The 21,054-nt window shown below is 37.6% G+C and overlaps 1 protein-coding gene across 3 annotated transcripts in view; it reads left to right on the plus strand.

The window, feature by feature from the left end:
* The window catches only part of ATP11C (ATPase phospholipid transporting 11C), a 265,355-nt gene that overhangs the window by 211,959 nt on the left and 32,342 nt on the right, over positions 1-21,054 (plus strand). For all 3 annotated transcript variants that reach the window (XM_030210362.1, XM_030210361.1, XM_030210363.1), the window contains exons 25-27: positions 454-589; positions 20,426-20,491; positions 20,737-20,840. In XM_030210362.1, the coding sequence (XP_030066222.1) occupies positions 454-589; positions 20,426-20,491; positions 20,737-20,840 (306 nt within the window). The remainder of the gene's footprint in view (positions 1-453; positions 590-20,425; positions 20,492-20,736; positions 20,841-21,054) is intronic.

Raw genomic sequence — 21,054 nt, forward strand, 5'->3', positions numbered from 1 at the left:
GTGCTGTCCCAATAGAAGTCTTATAATTGTATACAGGATGTCTGTTTTCAATGTTTAACCTAAAAAACTATGCACCTATTTCCATAAGACTTGAATATGAGGACAATGCCAAAACATATGTACAAATGTCCCTAACAGTTCACACAACCTGCATCACTGATTGGGGCAGTGTGAGTCCAGTAATTGCTATTTAATTGTGTTAGTCCTGTGTGTAAGTTTAGTTCTTTGGCACTATTCTATTTGAGCCCAGTATAACTGTGCTGTTTCTTCACTGACCTGTTAAAGAAAACACTGTAAGTTAGTTGTAGATGTGTTAAATCCAATAAGTATTTATCACCTACAATTCATCTTTAGTCTTATTTTTGCATGTTCTCAGGCTCATTATTTATTACCTGATGATTACAAGAGATTTAACAACAGGTAATGTATTAATTGTACTTTTTCTCTGTACAGGAAAATTTCTAATAATGCAATGCTAAAGTGGAAACCTTTTTTGTACTGGACAGCTCTTGGCTCCTTTGATGGACTCGTCTTTTTCTTCGGTGTTTATTTTTCCTTTCAAAGCATCTCCTTGGCAGACAATGGACAGGTATAAAAAAAAATTCCTTTTTTTTTTTGGGTAGATTTATAGTGAGGATTTATGCATGAAAGCATACTTGCTGACTATGCAGTATTAAAATCATTTGTACATTTTTTTGTCCAGTTCCTGCAACATATTTCTAACATTTTTTTTTTCAACATCTCTCAAAAGTTTTGTTTGGTTATGCTGATGAGTTTCATTTCTATATGTATACTAGCATAATGATAAATACTTTGCTCATGGTGAAATATGCAACTACATACCATCTGTTGTAATGAACAGCAAGAGTTTCAAGAGGCACTTCATATTCTGTTAGTTTCAGAACATTTTTCTTTCCACACTTGGTAAAAACATTCTATATATTTACTATCTTGTTTTTCCTTAAATTTAGAAGAGAATTACAATTTACAGATTTACAGCTTGTCAGTAAGCCTCCAATATCTCTTTCCACTTCATGTGGTGCTGAGCATGAGACAAATTCCTCTCTTATCTGTTCATAGATTACTTGGGCAACACATTTTATCATGCCAATAAAGTTTCTTGAACCTTAACAAAGATATTCTAAAGTACCAGGATGGGTGGGTATGTTCAACCCTTTTCCTGATTCCTCTGGCAGTAAACAGTGGAGTAGAATATACCAGACAGCAAAAGCAAGATAAGTCCATGCTGGGCCTTACAGAGCTTTAAAACTGCTGCAGACCAGCTCTTGTAACGCTGAAGTTATTTCTGAAACTAAATGAGAAACTTTGACGAGAAAGTGTTTCTGTGTAATACTGCTTCTGAATGCTGAGTAGAGATTAAATGATTGCTATGCTTCCTGGACACTACAAAGGTTGGTTTGTTTGTTTTTTTTTAACAGTTTCATTAAAAGAAACAAAAAAAAAAAAACCAAGAAAACCTTGCACCATTTTTTTAGTGGACATATAAAAAAATGTAAAACTTATAATTTAGCATATGGTTAAAAATACTATATAGACATTGCCAATATCATCTTTTTAGCACATATAAATTGGTAAGAACATAAAAATGGCCTTACTGGGGCAGACCAATGATCCATCTAACCCAGTATCCTGCTTCCAGCATTGGCCAGTCCAGGTCACAAGTACCTAGTAGAAAGCTATTGGCACCATTTCATGCTACCAGTCCCAGAGCCAGCAGTAAATTTCCCCATGTCCATCTCAATAACACTGTGGACTTTTCCTCTAGGAACTTGTCCAAACCTTTTTTTAAACACAGATTCATAAGCGTTGTTACCACATCCTCTGGCAACGAGTTCCAGAGCTTAACTATTCTTTGAGTGGAAAAGTATTTCCATGTAATTTCATTGAGTGTCCCCCTGGTGAGGTCATACCATGGAACGATACAGAGTTGTTATAATATTTTTGGTCTTGTTTTGGATCCCTCTCCTAATTATTCCTAGCATCCTGTTTGCTTTTTTGGCCGCTGCTGCACACTGGGCAGCGTATTGTCTGCAATAACACCTAGGTCTTTTTCTTGATTGCTGAGACCTAAAGTGGACCCTAGCATCAAATAACCATGATTCAGGTTCTTCTTCCCAATGTGTGTCACTTTGCAGTTATCTGCATTAAATTTCATCTGTCATTTGGATGCCCAGCCTTCCAGTTTCCTAAGGTCTTCCTGTAATTTTTCATAATCCGTATGTGTTTTGACAAACTTTGAATAGGGCCCCATTTACTAAGCCGCGCTGTAGGTGCAGACACTTTATAGCATGCGCTAATGCTAGAGACACCTGTAAGAATATGTGTCTAATTTTTAGCACGCACTAAAGTTAGTGCACCTGCAGCACTACTTAGTAAACAGGGCCCTTAATCAGCTCACTTGTCTTTCTGATTTCCAGATCATTCATAAATGTTAAATAGCACTGGTCCTAATACAGATCCCTGTGGGACTCCACTATTCACCTTGCTCCATTGAGAAAATTGACCATTTAACCCTACCCTCTGTTTTCTGTCCAATAACAAATTCTTAATCTACAGAAGTGCATTTCCTCCTATCCCATGACTTTTTAATTTTCTTAGGAGTCTCTCATGAGGTACTTTGTCAAAAGCTTTCTGACAATCTAGATACACTACATCAACAGGCTCACCTTTATCCACATGTTTATTTACGCCTTCAAAGAAATGAAGCAGATTGGTGAGGCAAGACCTCCCTTGGCTGAATCCATGCTGAGACTGTCCCACTAACCTTGTTTGTCTACATGTTCTGTAATTTTATTCTTTATAATAGTTTGCATTATTTTGCCCAACACTGAAGTCAGGGCTTATCAGTCTGTAATTTCCTGGCTCACTCCTGGAACCCAATTTAAAAATTGGCATCACGCTGGCCAGTTTTCAGGGACTACGGACGATTTTAATGACAGGTTACAGATTGTTAGCAACAGATCAGCAATTTTATATTGGAGTTCTTTCAGTTCCCTGGGGTGTATACCATCCGGTACAGGTGATTTATCACTTTAACTTGTCAATTTGGCTGAGTACATCTTCCAGGTTCACTGAGATTTCTTTCATTTCCTCTGCGTTATCATCCCTGAAAACCTTTTCTAGTATAGGTAGATCTCTTACTTATTCTTCCATGCAGACTGAAGCAAAGAATTCATTCAGTTTCTCCGCTATAGCCTTGTCCTCCCTGAATGTTCCTCTTGCTCCTTCCTAATCTAATATTCCCACAGATTCCATCGCAGGCTTCTTGCTTCTGATATACCTGAAAAAGGTGTAACTATAAATTTTCATGTACATGGCAAGTTTTTCTTCATATTCTTTTTTTTTTTTTAGCCTTTTTTATCAATGCTTTGCATCTGACTTGACAGTGCTTATGTTGCTACTTATTTTCTTCATTTGGATCCTTTTTCCATTTTTTGAAGGATGTTCTTTTGGCTCTAATAGCCTCTTTCACTTCACCTTTTAGCCACACTGGCTGTCATTTGCTCTTTTTTCCACCTTTGTTAATACGTGGAATACATCTAGTCTAGGCTTCCACAATGGAATTTTTAAATGTCCACGCCTGATTTAAAGTCCTAACTTTTGCGGCCAACCCTTTCAGCCTCGTTTTAATCATTTTGTCATAGTCGTTCTTTAAAAAATTAAAAGCTGACACTGTAGATTTCCTTTTTTACTTCACTCCGGATATCAGTTCAAATATGAACATGTTATTATCACTGTTTCCCAGCAGATCCACCTCTGTTACCTCTTGTACTATGCCGCTCATTACACTAAGTATTAGATCCAAAATAGCTTCCCTTCTCATCAGTTTCTGACCAGTTGCTCCAAGAAGCAGTCATTTGTTAACATCTAGAAATTTTACCTTCCTAGCACTCCCTGATGTATCTTTTATCCAGTCAGTATTAGGATTATTGAAATACCCCTTTATAATGTTGCTCAAGTTGCCAGCTTTCCTAATTTCTGTAAATATATTTTCGTCTGTCAAGTTTGTTTTGTCCCAGTGGATGGTAGTACAGCCCTACCAGTATATTCCTTCCCTTCACACCTAGAATTTCTGTCCATAAAGATTCCACACTATCTGTTTCAAGTAGAATGTGTATTTTGTTTGGCTCATTTCCCTCTTTAACATATAGCACAACCCCCCCCCCCCCCCCCCAATTTGATCCACTCTATCATTTCAATATAATTTGTACCCTGCTAACAGTGTCCCATTGTCTTCCTTCCACCAGGTCTCTGAAATGCCTATTATATCTATCTCTTCATTTAGCGCTATATACTTCAATTCTCCTATCTTAATTTTAAGGCTTCTAGCATTTCTATATAAACGCATGAAATTGTCTTTTTTCATTGCATCCAATGGCTACTTTGAGTGTAATGGGGATAATTTGCTTCCTTTATTCTGTTCTCCTCTTGAACACTTCTGGCTTTCTTTCACCATTATTGAAACCTCTCTATCCGGATTCCCTAAAGATACTGTTTCAATAGTATCCTTTAAAAACTGCTCTATCTCCTTTTAAAAAGTCAGCCTAGTTCCATCCTGGTTAAGGTGAGCCGATCCTTTCGGAACAGGCTCCCCTTTCCCCAGAATGTTGCCCAGTTCCTAACAAATCTTAATCACATCCCTTCACCATTGTCTTAACCATACATTGAGACTTAGCTCTGCCTCCCTTTTGGGTCCTGTGCATGGAACAGGGAGCATTTCCAAAAATGCTACCCTTGAGGATCTGGATTTCAACTTTCTACCTAGGAGCCTAAATTTGGCTTCCAGAACTTCCCTTCCACATTTTCCTATGTCATTGCTACATTCAAAATACAGATTGACAATGTAGTGAAAACCTCCTCCTTGGCCCTACCCGGCATCAAGTCCGTCTGTCCATTCCTTTTCCCTCAGTCTATCCTTGCTCTACTCATTACGCGCATCAATTGTTGCAACTCAATGTATGCTGGACTCCCTTTATATTCCTCAACATAACTACAACTGTTTCATCCCACCGCTGTCAGGATGATTCATAGGGCACAATGCTTCAATCAATGTTATTCCATCACCTCTCATATCCGCTTTAAATTGCTCCTGCTCTTTCTTCAAAGGCTGCTTCCCCAACGCCCCTGCCTATTTAAATAAATTGCTGATTTCTTATTCTACGTCATGGCAACTTTGCGACTCTTCAGATAATCTCTCTTGGGCCCTAAACTTTGGAATGCCCTCCACCCCCCCCCCCCCCCAATCCATCAGGAAGACTATGCGTCTACAATCTTTCAAGACTCTTCTGAAATCTTTTTTTTCTAGCCTCATTCCATTCTTGGCATCCTCTCCTTTTCCTCTCTTCCTTGCCCTCCTATCCATTCTCCCTCTTTCTCTCGGGCCCCCCCCCCCCCCCCCCCGGTCCCTCACCTGAACTCAGCACAGAAACCAGTTTTTAGATTTTTGTTGTGAACCGCTTAGTTGCCCTATTGGGATCAATTTGCAGTATATCAAAAGCCTGAAATAAAAGTAAAGAACTAATGTCCCAATCAACATCTGGCAAGCTACAGTCACCTGACTCCTAACAATAGCACTTCCCCTTTCATAGCAAAACTATGAACGTCATCGATGAAACCTGTCTTCTTTGAGGGAAGTCATTTGTTGGAAACTTAATAAGGCTGGTTTTTGATAAAGGCTCACTTGATTGTCAAAGGCTTCAACCAGATTCTGTATTTTATTGACACATTTTTTTTTTACATACTTTTAGCTGCTGTACTTTGTACTAAGACTGTATTTTACACCAGTATAGATGTTTCCACAGTGTTGCCTCTTTATCTTGTAAGCCCCACACTCGTGTTGATTCCATATGTGTATGTATATGTATAGTGTTTTGTTGGAGTTTGTGAGGGTTTTTGTTTAACATACAATGCCACATCTTCTCTTTTATCCTACCTGTCATTCCTGAAAAGATTATAGTCTGGTACCGCTGTATCCCAGTAATTTTTCTCCATGCTTCTTTATGATCCATGTCTTTGTGACCACCACTAAATCCAAGTCATCTTCTATTACAGCCTCTAGATCCAGAACGTTATCTTGTGCTATGGGCATTAATATACATAGCTTCTGTACAAGCGTTTAATGTTCTGCTGTGTTGAAGGCTTTGTCTACCCATTCCCATTGATGCTAGTTCTCTTCATTAGATTAGCCAATCTACTCTGGAAGTCATCTTGCTGATTCTTTTGTTATGTAGAAATCATCCCTGCTCAGCAGCCTTTGGAAAATTATCCCAAGGTCTAGGAAGAGGAAACATGCTTCTTGACACTATTTATTTAGCTATACATTTATCTCCAGAACATGAGCTGCTCTGCCTCGACCTTTACTCTTATCTGAAAGGATTGAGAACACATTTGTGTACCAAGCTCCTTCACCTTCTCTCACAGGATCAAGATGTCACTTTTAATATGTTTGGTGGGATATCTAGAAGTATCACTTGCACCCAGGTGGATGAACACTACTGCATAATAGGATTGATGAGTCTCTGCAGTGTCAAGTTTTTGGATTTTGGTACCTGGCATACATCACAACTCCAAGGACACTGTAGCTAATCAACAGATAACTCCCTTCTGAGAGGTGTAGAAGTATCAACCACTCCTACCCTTCACCCCTCATGATGTGGATAACATGAGGAAGGACCTAAAGAAGCTTGAAGAATGGTCTGCAATTTGGCAGCTAAGATGATATGCTAAAAAAATACAGGGACATACATTTAGGGTGCAAAAACCCAGGGGAATGGTAGTTTATGGTGTGAAGAACTTTGTGCACGAAAGAGGATTGGGACTTGGGTGTGATTGTTTATGATGATCTAAAGGTGGCCAAACAGGTAGAAGAGGTGATGGCGAAAGCTAGAAGGATTCTTGGGTGTATAGGAAGAGGAATGGCCAGTAGGAAAAAGGAGGAAGTAATGCTCCTGTATAAGACTCTGGTGAGACCTCATTTAGAATATTGTGTACAAGTCTGGAGACTGCACCTTCACAAAAATATAAACAGGATAGAGTTGATCAAGAGGGTGGCTACTAAAATGGTCAATGATCTTCATCATGAAGCATATGGGGACAGACATAAAGAACTCTATGTATACTTTGGAAGAAAAGTGAGACAGTGGAGAGATGATAGAGATGTTTAAATACCTATGTGGCATAATGCACGGGAGGTGAGTATCTTTCAATTGAAAGAAAGCTCTGAAATGAGGGGGCATAGGATGAAGGTGAAAGGGGATAGACTCAGAAGTAACCTGAGGAAATACTTCATTGAAAGGGTGGTGAATTTGTTAGCCTCCCGGTGGAGGTGGTGGAGACGAAAACTGTGTGTGAATTGAAGAAACTTGGGACAAGTACATAGGATCTCCTAAAATGTCTTCAAACATCAGTCAAGCAAACATCAAACTCGAGGGTTTCATGTCGTTAACCCTGGTACTCTGCAGAGCTTTCTGTCCTGAGGAAATAATTACACCAGAACGTAGATGGCAGTTCTCCAGAAGCCTTTACCAATTATAGATACCTAGCTACTTTTTTTTTTATAAGAAAAAGATCATTACAGCACATAAAGCTTATTACCTAGCAAATTATCACAGGCCTTAGTCCTTAGTTGACTCAGAGGGAATGTCAAATGAGAATTGCAGCTGTTTAGGAAGAAGCCATCTGTCAACTTTCTGCATTCCTACTATTTCAGAACTTCAAAAGGCTATAAAATGGACACGTCTTACTATAGCTGCTCATGATCTTATTCCATCTAGTTGTCAAAATTATTTGCATCAATTTTTTTACCTTATATTCACAGTATGATAGTGTTTTCATTGACAACTGGTATATATAGTCCCAGATGCATGGAAAATAGCTAATCTCTCTCCATGAATTAAGGATTCAAAGAATAGTTCTCAAGATTTTATTTCTTCATTTCATTTTCATTTCTAAAAATTTATATTCCGCCCTTATCCAAGGCATATTACAAACAAACATACATAATCAACCTAATTCAGAAAACACTTATACACTGCATTATAGTCCATTATAATAGTTAACACTGGCTATTAATGAACGCACACAAAAAAGCAACACTGGGCCTTCAAGACTGAGACAAAGGGAGTATTTATTTGACAAATGACCCGACACGGGCCATGTTTCGGCGTTAGAGAACGCCTGCCTCAGGGGTCTAGCAACAAAACATAAAAACATATAAATGACCGTAAGTAATCAAGCAATTAAAAATATTAATTTGATAAAAACAATATAATAAAAAACATATATAGAATATATAATGTGCAATAAGAAAGCATCACCATAAATTATAAATGTACAGAAAATGTTATTGTGAAATCATCTTAACTAGTAGTTAAAAAGGGGAATGATCTATATATAAATCCATATATTAAGTGATTCCAAAATAAAATCAGTATCAAAATATTAACAAATACGTATATCTCAAACATTTTCATAAATATGTGTATATAAATATCAATCATAAAATATTAGTAAAAAACATTTTTTTATAATATATATATATATATATAGTTTTCAATTGGAAATAAATTGCATTCAATATAATCAGGTTTATGTATGTGTCATATTTTATATCAATTACAAATAGATGAAATTATTGTTTAATGTATTCTTATAGGTTTATAGAGCTTAATTGAAATGATTAATTTTTATTTGAAATTTTATCTATCTCTAGTTTTGTTAAAACTGTTTTTAATGGTCACATATTCAAAAGAATCCGTTATAAAGATTAATAAATTGTTTATATTTATAGTTATGTGTATATTTCTTTAATTAAATATATTTCATTAGGTCTTATAGAAGAATTATCCTATAAAGAAAAATAAAATGAACCGTTATGGAAAGCGACTAGGCTTCTTACCAGGGTTTAGTCCTTAGAATGTATGAAGTGTATATGTGTCCAATGCCTATGAAGAAAATCCAAAACCGAAATAAATAGATGAAAATATATTGAAAATGGTGTTTAACATTATGATCATTATTGATAGATGCACCATACAGGATTACTATAATATATTTGAACTTTGAATCTGAAAAGTGATTTCTTATCTAACAGGGCTTCATTCGGTGAATAATCGATCCGTTTTATGAAGGAAAGCATAAGCTAGTTTTTTCATTGTTCTTTCTTTCGTGTTTGCACACAGCACATAAATGGTGTACTAACTCAAGAATAATAACAATGCGGTTTGCAAGTCTATAGCAAATAAACACTTTCTTAATTTAAATTACAGAACAAAACTGTTACACATATATGAGTGGAGGAGTGGCCTAGTGGTTAGTGTGGTGGACTTTGGTCCTGGGGAACTGGGTTCGATTCCCACTGCAGGCACAGGCAGCTTCTTGTGACTCTGGGCAAGTCACTTAACCCTCCATTGCCCCAGGTACAAATAAGTACCTGTATACAATATGTAAGCCGCATTGAGCCTGCCATGAGTGGGAAAGCGCGGGGTACAAATGTAATTTAAAAAATATATAGTTTAGTATGATATATCCCATGCTTATCTCTGAAAATAAATGTGTAACAGTTTTGTTCTGTAATTTAAATTAAGAAAGACAATTTATTAATCTTTATAACTGATTCTTTTGAATATGTGACCTTTAAAAACAGTTTTAACAAAACTAGAGAGAGAGAAAATTTCAAATAAAAATTCATCATTTCAATTAAGCTCTATAAACCTATAAGAATACATTAAACAATTATTTCATCTATTTGTAATTGATATAAAATATGACACATAAACCTGAACATTATATTTGAATGTGATTTATTTCCAATTGAAAACTTTATATATATTTTTAAAAAGTTTGTTTTACTATCATTTTTATGATTGATATTTATACACATGTTTATTTATGAAAATGTTTGAGATGTGTTTGTTAATATTTTGATATTTTTATTATTTTGGAATTACTTTTAATATATGGATTTATATATAGATCATTCCCCTTTTTAACTACTAGTTATTAAGACTATTTCACAATAACATTTTCTGTACATTTATAATTTATGGTGATGCTTATTGCACATTATATGTTCTATATATGTTCTTTATTATATTTTTATCAACTTATTTTTAATTGCTTGATTATTTACGGTCATTTATATGTTTTTATATGTTTTGTTGCTAGACCCCTTAGGCAGGCGTTGTCTAACGCCGAAACACAGCCCGTGTCGGGTCATTTGTCAAATACCGTATTTTTCGGACTATAAGACGCACTTTTTTCCCCAAAAATTTGGGAGGAAAATGGGGGGTGCGTCTTATAGTCCGAAGGTAGCGATTCCGGATCGCCCTCCCCCCGAGTTCGGGATCGCCCTCCCCTACTCACGTCAGCGATGTTCCCTGGTGGTCTAGTGACGTCGGGGCAGGAAAGAGCCCCCTCTTTCCTGCCCAGCGCGCTGTTCTCCGTCCTCCTCCATGCTGCCTGACGGTCTCGGCGATATTCAAAATGGCCGCCGAGAGTCTCGGCGGCCATTTTGAATCTCGCCGAGACCGTCAGGCAGCATGGAGGAGGACGGAGGAGGACGGAGAACAGCGCGCTGGGCAGGAAAGAGGGGGCTCTTTCCTGCCCCGACGTCACTAGACCACCAGGGAACATCGCTGACGTGAGTAGGGGAGGGCGATCCCGAACTCGGACAAGACGCACCGGAGCACTTAGGTTTTAGAGGAGGGGAAAAAGGAAAAAAAATTGTTTTCCTATTTCCCTCCTCTAAAACCTAGGTGCGTCTTACAGTCCGGTGCGTCTTATAGTCCGAAAAATACGGTACTCCCTTTGTCTCAGTCTTGAAGGCCCAGTGTTGCTTTTTTTTTTTGTTTGTTTGTATACTTTCTATGTGTGCTGTATACCCTCTCTGTGTAGTCTGTATCAATAAACGCACTCATATCATCATAAATTCATAAATTGGTTACTGTTCCTAGAATTACTAAGCTGCCTGTTCTAGCAAATACTGCTTCAGTAGTCTTTTCAACACCTGATAGTTTGCTTTCTAAGAAGGGAAGGCAGTTTATTCCATTCGACAGGTCCAGCTACTGAAAAAATCCTTTTCCTAGTATGTAGCTAATGTATCGACAGATTGTTCATCTTCCAATTTTATCTAAATTAACTGAACGTATTGTTGCATAACAACTTAGATTTTCTTGATACTACTAATGTACTACACCCATGTCAAACTGGATATGGTAGAAACCAGTCCATAGGGACCACATTGCTAGGCTCTGATACTCTTGTGAAAACTTATCTGGATCAGGATAAATCTGTCATTTTCATTTCTCTTAGGGCCATGTTTACTAAGCTGTGCTTAGAGGCACATTAGCATTTTTAGCGTGCACTAACTATGTAGGTGCCTATATAAATATTGTGGGCGCCTACATAGTTAGCGCATGCAAGTTTTTAGAACGGGCTAAAAACACTAGCGCACCTTAGTAAACAGGGCCTTTCATTTCTTTAGTGCATTCATTCTGGTAGATGACAAGCTTTTTTTTTTTTGACCAGCTTCACATTATAGTAGGTCTGTCTGGTTTGGTTTCAGACATGTCTTTCTCAGCGATCATATGTAGTCACTTGGCAGAATCAAACCTCAGTGCCTTTTGCACTTCCATATGGCGTTCCACAGGGTTCAATTTTAGCACCTATGTTTTAACATCTTTCTCGCTCCCATGTTAATGCTGATTCAGTCTAATGATTTAACCTGTTTTGTGTATGTTGATATTTAAATACTGAGTGTAACTGATATTTCATCATTTGCAATACAAGAATTAAATCGAAAACTCAATTTGATTGCTACTTGGTTGACATCTCATAAATTAAAATGAAATGCTAGCAAAACCAAGGCCATGACATTTGGTCCTACTATACAACAACTGATGTCTCTATTACTATGGCAGTCACCGAAATCAAGTTTAGTTCTATCTCTCAAGAGTCTGTGAATTCATATTGATAGTCAACTCAATTTTTAAACACATTTCCTTTTTAGTACGGAAATGTTTGTTTAAAATGATGTAAACCAGATCTCTTTTGACCCAGAATGTGGTGAGAAAACTCCACTCATTATAGAAGTTTAGATGATTGCAATTCACTTTTTTCTGGCCTTAGATTACAGGATATTAAACGATTACAAATTGTTCAAAATACAGCTGTAAAATGCCACTTATAGTGATCATGTTACCCCTCTATTAAGGCAGGAACATTGGCTCCCAATATCAGCAAGGATTCATTCCTCTGAAACACCTTTATTTCTTTTCTGATATTTTGTGCCCTGTATCCCCAGGAGCAAAGATTCTGATTCTCATTTCCCTTTTGACCAAGCGATTTGGTTCCCCCTTTGGGCTCCTTCTGGAATGATCCTGAAAATGAGACTGGGAAATGCCTGCTAATGGTAATTGGTTTTCTCATAAGGTTTAGAGCAGAGTACTTGTTCTCATAGCTTCAGAACAGTTGAAGCAAACACTAAAATCCCAACAAAAATATTAGGATACTAAGTATTAGTTTTTAACTGCCAATTAAGGGGACAATTTTAAAAATATCCATGTTCAGACAAACTCTGTGACTGCATTCTACTCATGGACCAAGTTTCAAAGTGAAGGTAGATGTGTATTCTTGAAAATTCCCATACGTGCTCAGTACCCATGGGCATTTGTACATTTATTTTGTGCCTGTATTTTTTTTTGAATGGAAAATATGTTTAAATTTGCAAATGTAATTTCTATACATTTTCCTCCCCTGAACCTAAATACACTTGCATGGAATGGCTTTTCTTAATATGGCTAAAAGTCTATTGTGATCCACCAGGTCACCCCGTTTGCTTCATTCATTGGGCATCTCCACTGTGTTTTAACCATCATAAAAGTATTATGTTGGTCAACACACAGTAAACTAAAAACTATTGTGTTTCAAAGGTTTTCTTGTTTCCTGCCCAGAGGGCAGTAAATATAATAAATAAGTAAATGGTGACGAACAAGGGCATTGAGGGAGGCATTTTCAGATACTTATCTAGTTTATTACTATAAAAATAGCCGTCAGAATTGTCTGAAGAGAAGTTAATGCTTGTGTCTTTAAAATTGAAGGGTTGTTTTCTTTTGTGAGTGCTTATTCCCCTCTATTAATCTAAATTTATCTTTATACTTGCACTAAACTTTTCATTACTTAGTGCCAGTATCTTTTATGAACTATGAAACATGGAAGTTCCAGCAGCCAACATTTTTGCTATGGTTAATATTTGAAACAAAAGTAAAACCATTTAAATGCATAATCATAAAACTTAGCACGGGTCCAAAAACTCCTCAATATTCAAAGTAGGCTTAAATTCTGACAATGCAGTTAAACATTTTTCTTTAACTACAGTTATTATAAAAGCCATTTGAGCTATATCTTCAAGAGCTCCGATCCTCATGTGCATGAGATTCACAGGGCAGCTGTTACTATTCTGGTTCAGATGTCTTTCTTTTAAAGTATAATCTTTGAGTTTGTAGTAATTAACCACCCTTTAATTATAGTATTACATAAGCTTTCTCCCTAGTCATTCAGGCTCATGATTTGATCAGCTGTTTAACATTAACACAGTATAAAGTGCAGGACACCACAGTAAGTGACTAAAAGCTAAATTAACTGAAAAAATCAACTGAATTGTAACCGCTGCATTTTGCTTGTTAGCATTTTTTTAAAGTTGTATTTATTATTTGCATCCTTTAAAGGCCATATACATTTTTACATTTCTGTTCTAATGTCAGCATTCAGGTTTTGACTGCATTTGTTCCCTATGATCTCTGGTTTTCTTATTCCACTCTTACTGTCAAATCTTCATTTATCATGAAAAGTATAGCTTGCACTGCTACTTAAATTCACTATTCTAACACACATGTATAATCATTTACGCAGATATCTAGAGTAAGCAAATGCAGGCAGTCTTTACCTAGCCAAGCAAAATATGATCTCTTGATGGAGAGTGTGTTGTGGTGTTAGTAGTGACTGAAAGTAGACCATGTGGGACCTTTGTACTATACACTGACACAAAATGGTGAAAACTCTTTGATACCAGGGGCGTAGCCAGACATCCAATTTTGGGTGGGCCTGGGCCCAAGATGGGTGGGCAGAAGAACCCCACCCCATCCCACAGGTGATTTGGTCTCTTCTTCTCTCGCCTGCATGCCATATGGTCTGTCAAACATCCCCCTCTCGCGCATACCTTTTAAATAGCAGATTTTCACCGGCAGCGAGCAGCAACTAATATACACTGCTCATGTTGGCCCCACAGCCTTCCCACTGATACAACTTCCTGTTTCCGCATAGGCGGGAATAAGTCTGTGGGGCTAGAGTGAACGGTATGTATCAGTCGCTGCTTGCTGCAGGTGAAGATCTACTATATACAAGGTATGCAGAAGGGACAGTTTTCAGCCGGTGGGACTTGGGAATCCCTGCCAGCCACATCATAGGTGTACTGGTTCTGGGTGGGCCTGAGCTCAAAGTGGGTGTGCCTGGGCCCACCCTTGGCTACGCCACTGTTTGGTACATCTGGTCCTTTGAGAATCGCATCAGACCTTTTTGTTGTGCCTATTTGGCTGCCTATTTATGAAAACCGTTTGCTGTTAGATTGGTCAATCTGGTCATGTGGAAATAAGGCTCAACAATTGAGTTGTAGGCGATACCTTTTTATTAGACTAATTTAATATGTTTGACCAGCTTTAATGATAATCCTTTCCTTCAGGTCAGCAGAGAGAGCATAACTCAAAAACTTGTCAAGCATACCTCTTAATTGGACTAACCTGATGTATTTTTGACAAGCTTTCAAGGATTATTTTCTCTGTTGACCTGAGCACTTTATATGAAAAGTCCTGAGACAGCAGTGTGAAATGTTGGCCAGCGTCAGTTGGGGGACTTTTCTGTTGAGCTGGAGGAGGTAAGATAAGTGCACTTTATTGTTGCTATAACATTAAGGTAATCAATAGAAATAAACCAAAAGAAAACATGAAAAAGAAAATAAGATGATACCTGTTTTATTGGACATAACTTAGTACATTTCTTGATTAGCTTTCGAAGAAGGGCAACCTTCAAAAGCTAATCAAGAAATGTACTAAGTTATGTCCAATAAAAAAGGTATCATCTTATTTTCTTTTTCATGTTTTATTTTGGTTTATTTCTATTGATTACCTTTAAAAGTGGACTAACACGGCTACCACACCTCTCTATAACATTAAGAAAATTATAAATTTTGATTGCACAGTAAGCTTGAAGTTAGTTTTTGCACTTTATACGTAGCATGGTTTGTTTTTTTGCCAGTGATGAAGAGTTTTTAAGCTCTGAAGGGCTTTCCCTGGAGCTCTTTGAGGCTTTTTCCACCCACTGTAATTATTCTGATATTTATAGACATTCTGCACAGATTTCTATTTGATTTGAGGATTGTATATTTGATTATATTTTGTGGATTTATGTCATCCTCTACTTAGATTTTGACTTTATAGAGGCTTTTATAAGGTTCCACAAAATTTGATTGTATCACTCCTGTGCTTGTCCAGCAACATTGACTCCTGGTATATTATTTTGATTCAGTTTGAAATAGTAACACTTACAAAGCATTACATTCTGGCACACCTTGTATCTTTCTTCATCTGTCATCCCACATACGCCTGAGAGGACGTTACGAGTCCTCCATGATGGCTGTTTATTCATTCCCCCTATTAAAGCTGCCCAGTCAAGGCATTCTGCTTTTTTTTCTTTTTAGCATCCTTGCTCTGGAATTCGTTATCTAGGGACTTGTGCATAGAGCCCTCATATCCCAAATTTAGGATAGCACTGAAAATATACTTACCAATATTGCTCACCCAGGCTATGTACAGCCATCAACAGTACACAGAGATCCTGACTGTGGACATGTTTACTCCTTCCTTTGTTGACCTAGTTCTTTTAAAATCCAATTGGCATTCTAAATTTCCTTTTTTTTTTTTTTTGTCTCATTGTAAACTGCCTTGATGTTTGTATGGAAGGCAAGATTTAAAAAAGTTTATGAAGATTAATAAACTACAGACACATACAGCACCATACAGATACGCATATGAGAGAGGGAGAACAGGGAATAAGTGAGACTTCATTAGGAATTGTGCCCCCTTTGGTGAGGGGATGAATAAGAAAGTTTATAAACCTAAGAATAGATTAGTCCCTTCCTGGTAGAACTTTCAGTGTAGACACACAAAAAGGTAAGGAGAATTTAGGAAATTAAATACAATTTTTATTAACTACATTTCTTAAGTCAGAGTGGTGTACAATAAAACTTAAACTATCATAAGTAATGTATGTTACAAATAGTATAATATTGATGCCAGTATATTTATTTATTTATGGTTCATTTATATCTCACATTTTCCCATACATGCAGGCACAATGTGGCTTACAAAAAAATCAGGAGGAAGAACAAATTATGAAGATACAGATAAAGCAAAAAAAAAAAAAAAGGTTAAACAAGGGGAGCATTGACTAACAGTGGAAAACTAAGCAGGGTGGGGAACGTAAGGGGGAATATTAATCAGCAGGGGAACAAGGGGAGTAGGTAGCAACAAAGAAGTAAGTCTTCAGTAATTTCTTGAAGAGGGTGTGGTCCATTTGCATTTTGAGGTGCCTCGGCAGAGCATTCCACATTTTTGGGCAGCAATAGCGGAAAGACGAGGAAAACAAAGAACAAACAATATATTCATGTTAAGCAGTATAAGTTGGATGTCCTTTTGTTAGAGCATGCGTACTGTTTGGGTTCATTTGGTTATTGAAGACATTTCACCCAAGGTGATGTACAGCAAGAATACACTGAATATTACAGCATAGTATGCTACTTAAAGTGCCAACAGAATACACTTAAAAGCATCTTAATAGACAGCATAGGGTGAAAGTAGAACATAGATAAGAGAGAGTAATAGGAGTTACATAGAAATAAGAGTGAAGTCAGAAAAGGTGCAGGAAAATGATTAGAGCAGGAGTTCATAAGCCAGTCCAGCTACAGTATATATAGTTCGTGTTTGTCCTTATTTTTGTGCTGACCTGTGTCTAGTGAGAGAGGTATACGAGATATAAGATGGGAGGTAGTTGAGTATGGATATACAGACATGAACCACTCTTGTTTCATTCCCCCACCCCCTTTTTTGCAGTTGTTTTACTGCTGGAATCTTTTACCTTGTGAGAATAGCCTCCTTATGTTTGGCTTCACCGCTGTCATATTTTATAAAATTAATAACATTTCTTGAGATTTAAAAAAAATGTGCACAACAGAAAAAATCAAACCAGAAGATAAAAAAAAGCAATCAGTACTTAGCAAGGAAGGTCCTGAAAACATGGCACTTGCCAAAAGGTCCAAGTTTTCAGGCCATTCCTGAAAATGAGGCAGATGCTTCTTGATGAAGCATGTTCAGAGGGGTGAAGCTGTAGAGCTAGAGGCTATAGATCAGACACTCAGATCTTTTAAAGTGCTTGAGTGCAGTGGCGGCCTTACCATTAGGCCGAATGGAGCGGCATCTCCCCCTTCTTTCCTCCACCCCCTTCTCCGAGTTTACCTTTTTCCATTTTCTAAAAGGCGGCAGCGATTCACATATTCTGCTCTGCCACCAGCACTTATCTCTTTACTGTGGCCTGCCTCTTTGATGTAACTTCCTGTTTCCTCAGATGGGCCATAGAGAAGAGGCTGGTGCCGGTGGCAGGACAGCATATGGAAATTGCTGCTACCGCCACCTTTGGGAAAATAGGAAAAGAAGGTAAATTCTGGGAAGGGGGTGGAGGAAGGAAAGGGGGAGATGCAAGATAGGGAGGGGGCAGCATCTCATCCCTCCCTCAGTTGGCATCTTGCCTTTGGCCACCCCTGCTTGAGTGAACCTCAAAAACATCAAGGTTCATACTAAGTTAATCTGTATCTTAAATATGGAGGGCTGTTCTCTCTCTGGGCCATGGAAGTTAAAATTAGTGTCTTAAATTTTATTCTGACTGAGATCAGCAGCCGGTGGCGCTCTTGGAACATGGAGTAGCTCTCCACCTTTGCAGTTTTACTAAGTATCATCCATGCAGCAGAACTTTGAATAACTGCAGTCTATCAGTATCAGTGATAGACTGAAAGAAAAAAATTCACAGTATAGTATAGCAGTGAACTAATGATAGAAAACTATAATGACAGCAACTCTGTTCCAGAAATGCTTGGTTTTGTCTGAATTGCATAGGCTTTCCTTGATACCGGCTGAAAGACTCTAGTGCAATGTTGGTATCCAAGACAACTCCAAAATGCGTAATTTTGTAAGATATCTGACCCAAATAATTATCAGTAGAGCCATAAGAACTTAAGTAGGTTTAGGCCGACCAATCCTTGAAATATGTTTCTTCACTCTTTCAAGTCTCTGACCAATAAGCAGTGGCAAATATTAGGCAAAGTAGTAATATAAGTTCCTAAAAAGAGCAATGGCTTTATCATCCAAGTATATGTAATACATAAGATCAAATCAATTGATACAGGCCAAACACTGTGCAAGTCCTGGGTTAGCCTTCAAACAAGACGTCTTGCTCATGACATTTTATACTCCACATCTACTAATTGATAGCAGTGACTTAAGAAAAAAGAAGATCCAGGTATAACCTTCCCTCAAACCTCACTGCTTCACTAAAGTGTAGTGATCACTCAAGTGCTCCTTTTGATTGCCTTTATCACTTTTCATCGTCATTTCCAGCATTTCATGAAGCAGTAAATAGGTTCTCCACCACTTTACCCCTAGCCCAAATGAGCAAATGTCCATCCAGTTGCCATCTTTTGGACTTTTTGTACCCTATAGGAGAATGCTAGATAGCTTTAATAGTTAATGTTTAACCATTTTTGTAGTGTTCCTGGAGGATGCACAGCAATTTACAATGGTGGTAAGTGTTCAGTTATAGTAAGCGTCTTTTGCAGAAAGCTTATAAGTCGGCAGCTGTGGCAAATATGAGATGGAGGCATTAAGACAAAGACCACTTGAGTTGAAGCCCATGGATAAAATTAGTTTCCAAGCTGAATATACATGTGTATTTTATCTTTTCAGAATTTCTGGGGATACAGAGGACACATGATCACTTGCATCTACTTTTGACAGATTTTTTTTTCTTGAAAAGTACACAGATTTAAAAATGCCACCCATACAGATACTTTTCCTCCCCCAACCTAAACAAGCCCACAGGAATAAATGCAACTAAACCTTTGTGTGTTATAGAACAATGTACAGACTTAGCTGCACAGAGAGTGAACATTTTGACTTTCCTATGGTCACAGGGAGCATCAAATGGGAAGAGTGGAATTTGAATTATGGTTCCCATCCTATTTCTCTAACCGCTAGGCCACTTGGAGTGCTATCAAGATATGTCACTTTCTATCTCCTCTGAATTGCAATGCTATGCAATTGCTTGCCTATATGTGTACAGGGTCTGCACAAAGTGAACTTCACACACCTAATTTATACGTGGACTTGCAAATCATAAGTGGATTTAATTTGTAGGTCAATACAGATAACATACTTTCTTGTGTTATTAGGGTACCTGATTCTTAGTATAAATCCTGAAAGAAATGGGTCCCAAACAAGACTAACATTTAATGAGGAAAGTGTCAGATGAAAATGTATTCCCCTTATTCTTGGATCCAAGCCCACTGCACCAAAATAATAGAACTAACTCCACACTCAAGTGTTATAAAAATAGGGTAATTATATTATTTTTTGCTGCTACTGTAAATAAAATAAGAAAGACAGGAATGAAGACAAAGCCCGTTTCATTACAGGAACAACTCGGAGTAAGCACACATAAATACCTAACTAGACTCTGAAGTACAAAGAGTCACTCTGACCCACAGAGCGCTAGTACCCATACATGGCACATACAACCTGATGCAGGCCTCCAGATGTCAGTGTGTCCCTCAGATGGTCAGTCTGGTCCAACGCAGGTCTGCTACAATGGGTGGGATTTTGACACAGCAGCCCCTATCTCTGATAAGAACCCTTTTTATAGAGAAATCATAAGCTGTAGCTGTACTGCTGGTACTTTCTGTCCTAGCAATGACGTCAGTTCTAATAACAAACTTGTCCTTGAACGTTGGGAACCTTGTCTGCAGCGTTCTATCCGTGTGCTAGGTTGCAGCCTCTTGAAGCAGCAGGCTTTATAGATGAAACACCTGAGCTTGCATATTGTAATCAGGTTGTTATTGCTGGATAGTGTCATGTATTTATGAATCCATATATCTTGCTATATAGGTACATAGGGAGCTGTATATAGTGCATCATAGTGCTTGTTTTGCCCTTACAAATTGCAATGAGAAGCCATCTTTGTAACAAAATAGATTATACACATTTCTCTAGGTCCAAGTAATACGTATCCAAATATTTCATTCTGTTTTCAGGTATTTGGAAACTGGACCTTTGGGGCCATTGTCTTCACCGTATTAGTATTCACAGTAACTCTGAAGGTTAGTATTTTTGCCTAAATGATTTTTTCTTGCTTGTGTTTTCTGACCATTTTCAAAATTGCCATATTGTAGCTTTGTGCCTGTTTGATCTTCAGTTTACAGAGCAAAATGACCGATAACTGACCAGTGTATTATGTAGTAAACTAAGAAAGCAGACAAATCCTGCAGTATTGAGATGCATATGCCATTTCTATGTGCATGTTTTTCTTGCATAGAATTTATAACTCATTTTATTCCTTCTCTAGCTTGCTTTAGATACTCGATTCTGGACGTGGATGAATCACTTTGTAATTTGGGGTTCCCTGGCATTCTATGTATTTTTCTCATTCTTCTACGGAGGAATCATTTGGTAAGTATTTTTTTTTTAGCAGGAAAATGTGTCCACGTATTGAACACGTGACAACACACTATGGGGTTGAATTTGCACAACTTTGAAACTGGTAGTAGTGCCAGCACTGGCTACTTTCTATTCATGCTTTTCATATATATTCATAATTGAATCATGCAAAAAACTATCCAGAGTGAAAGGCCTCTCTAATACTTGGATCAAATGGTTAGGAGGT

This window comes from Microcaecilia unicolor, chromosome 7 (genome assembly GCF_901765095.1).
Source record: "Microcaecilia unicolor chromosome 7, aMicUni1.1, whole genome shotgun sequence".
Classification (NCBI taxonomy): domain Eukaryota; kingdom Metazoa; phylum Chordata; class Amphibia; order Gymnophiona; family Siphonopidae; genus Microcaecilia; species Microcaecilia unicolor.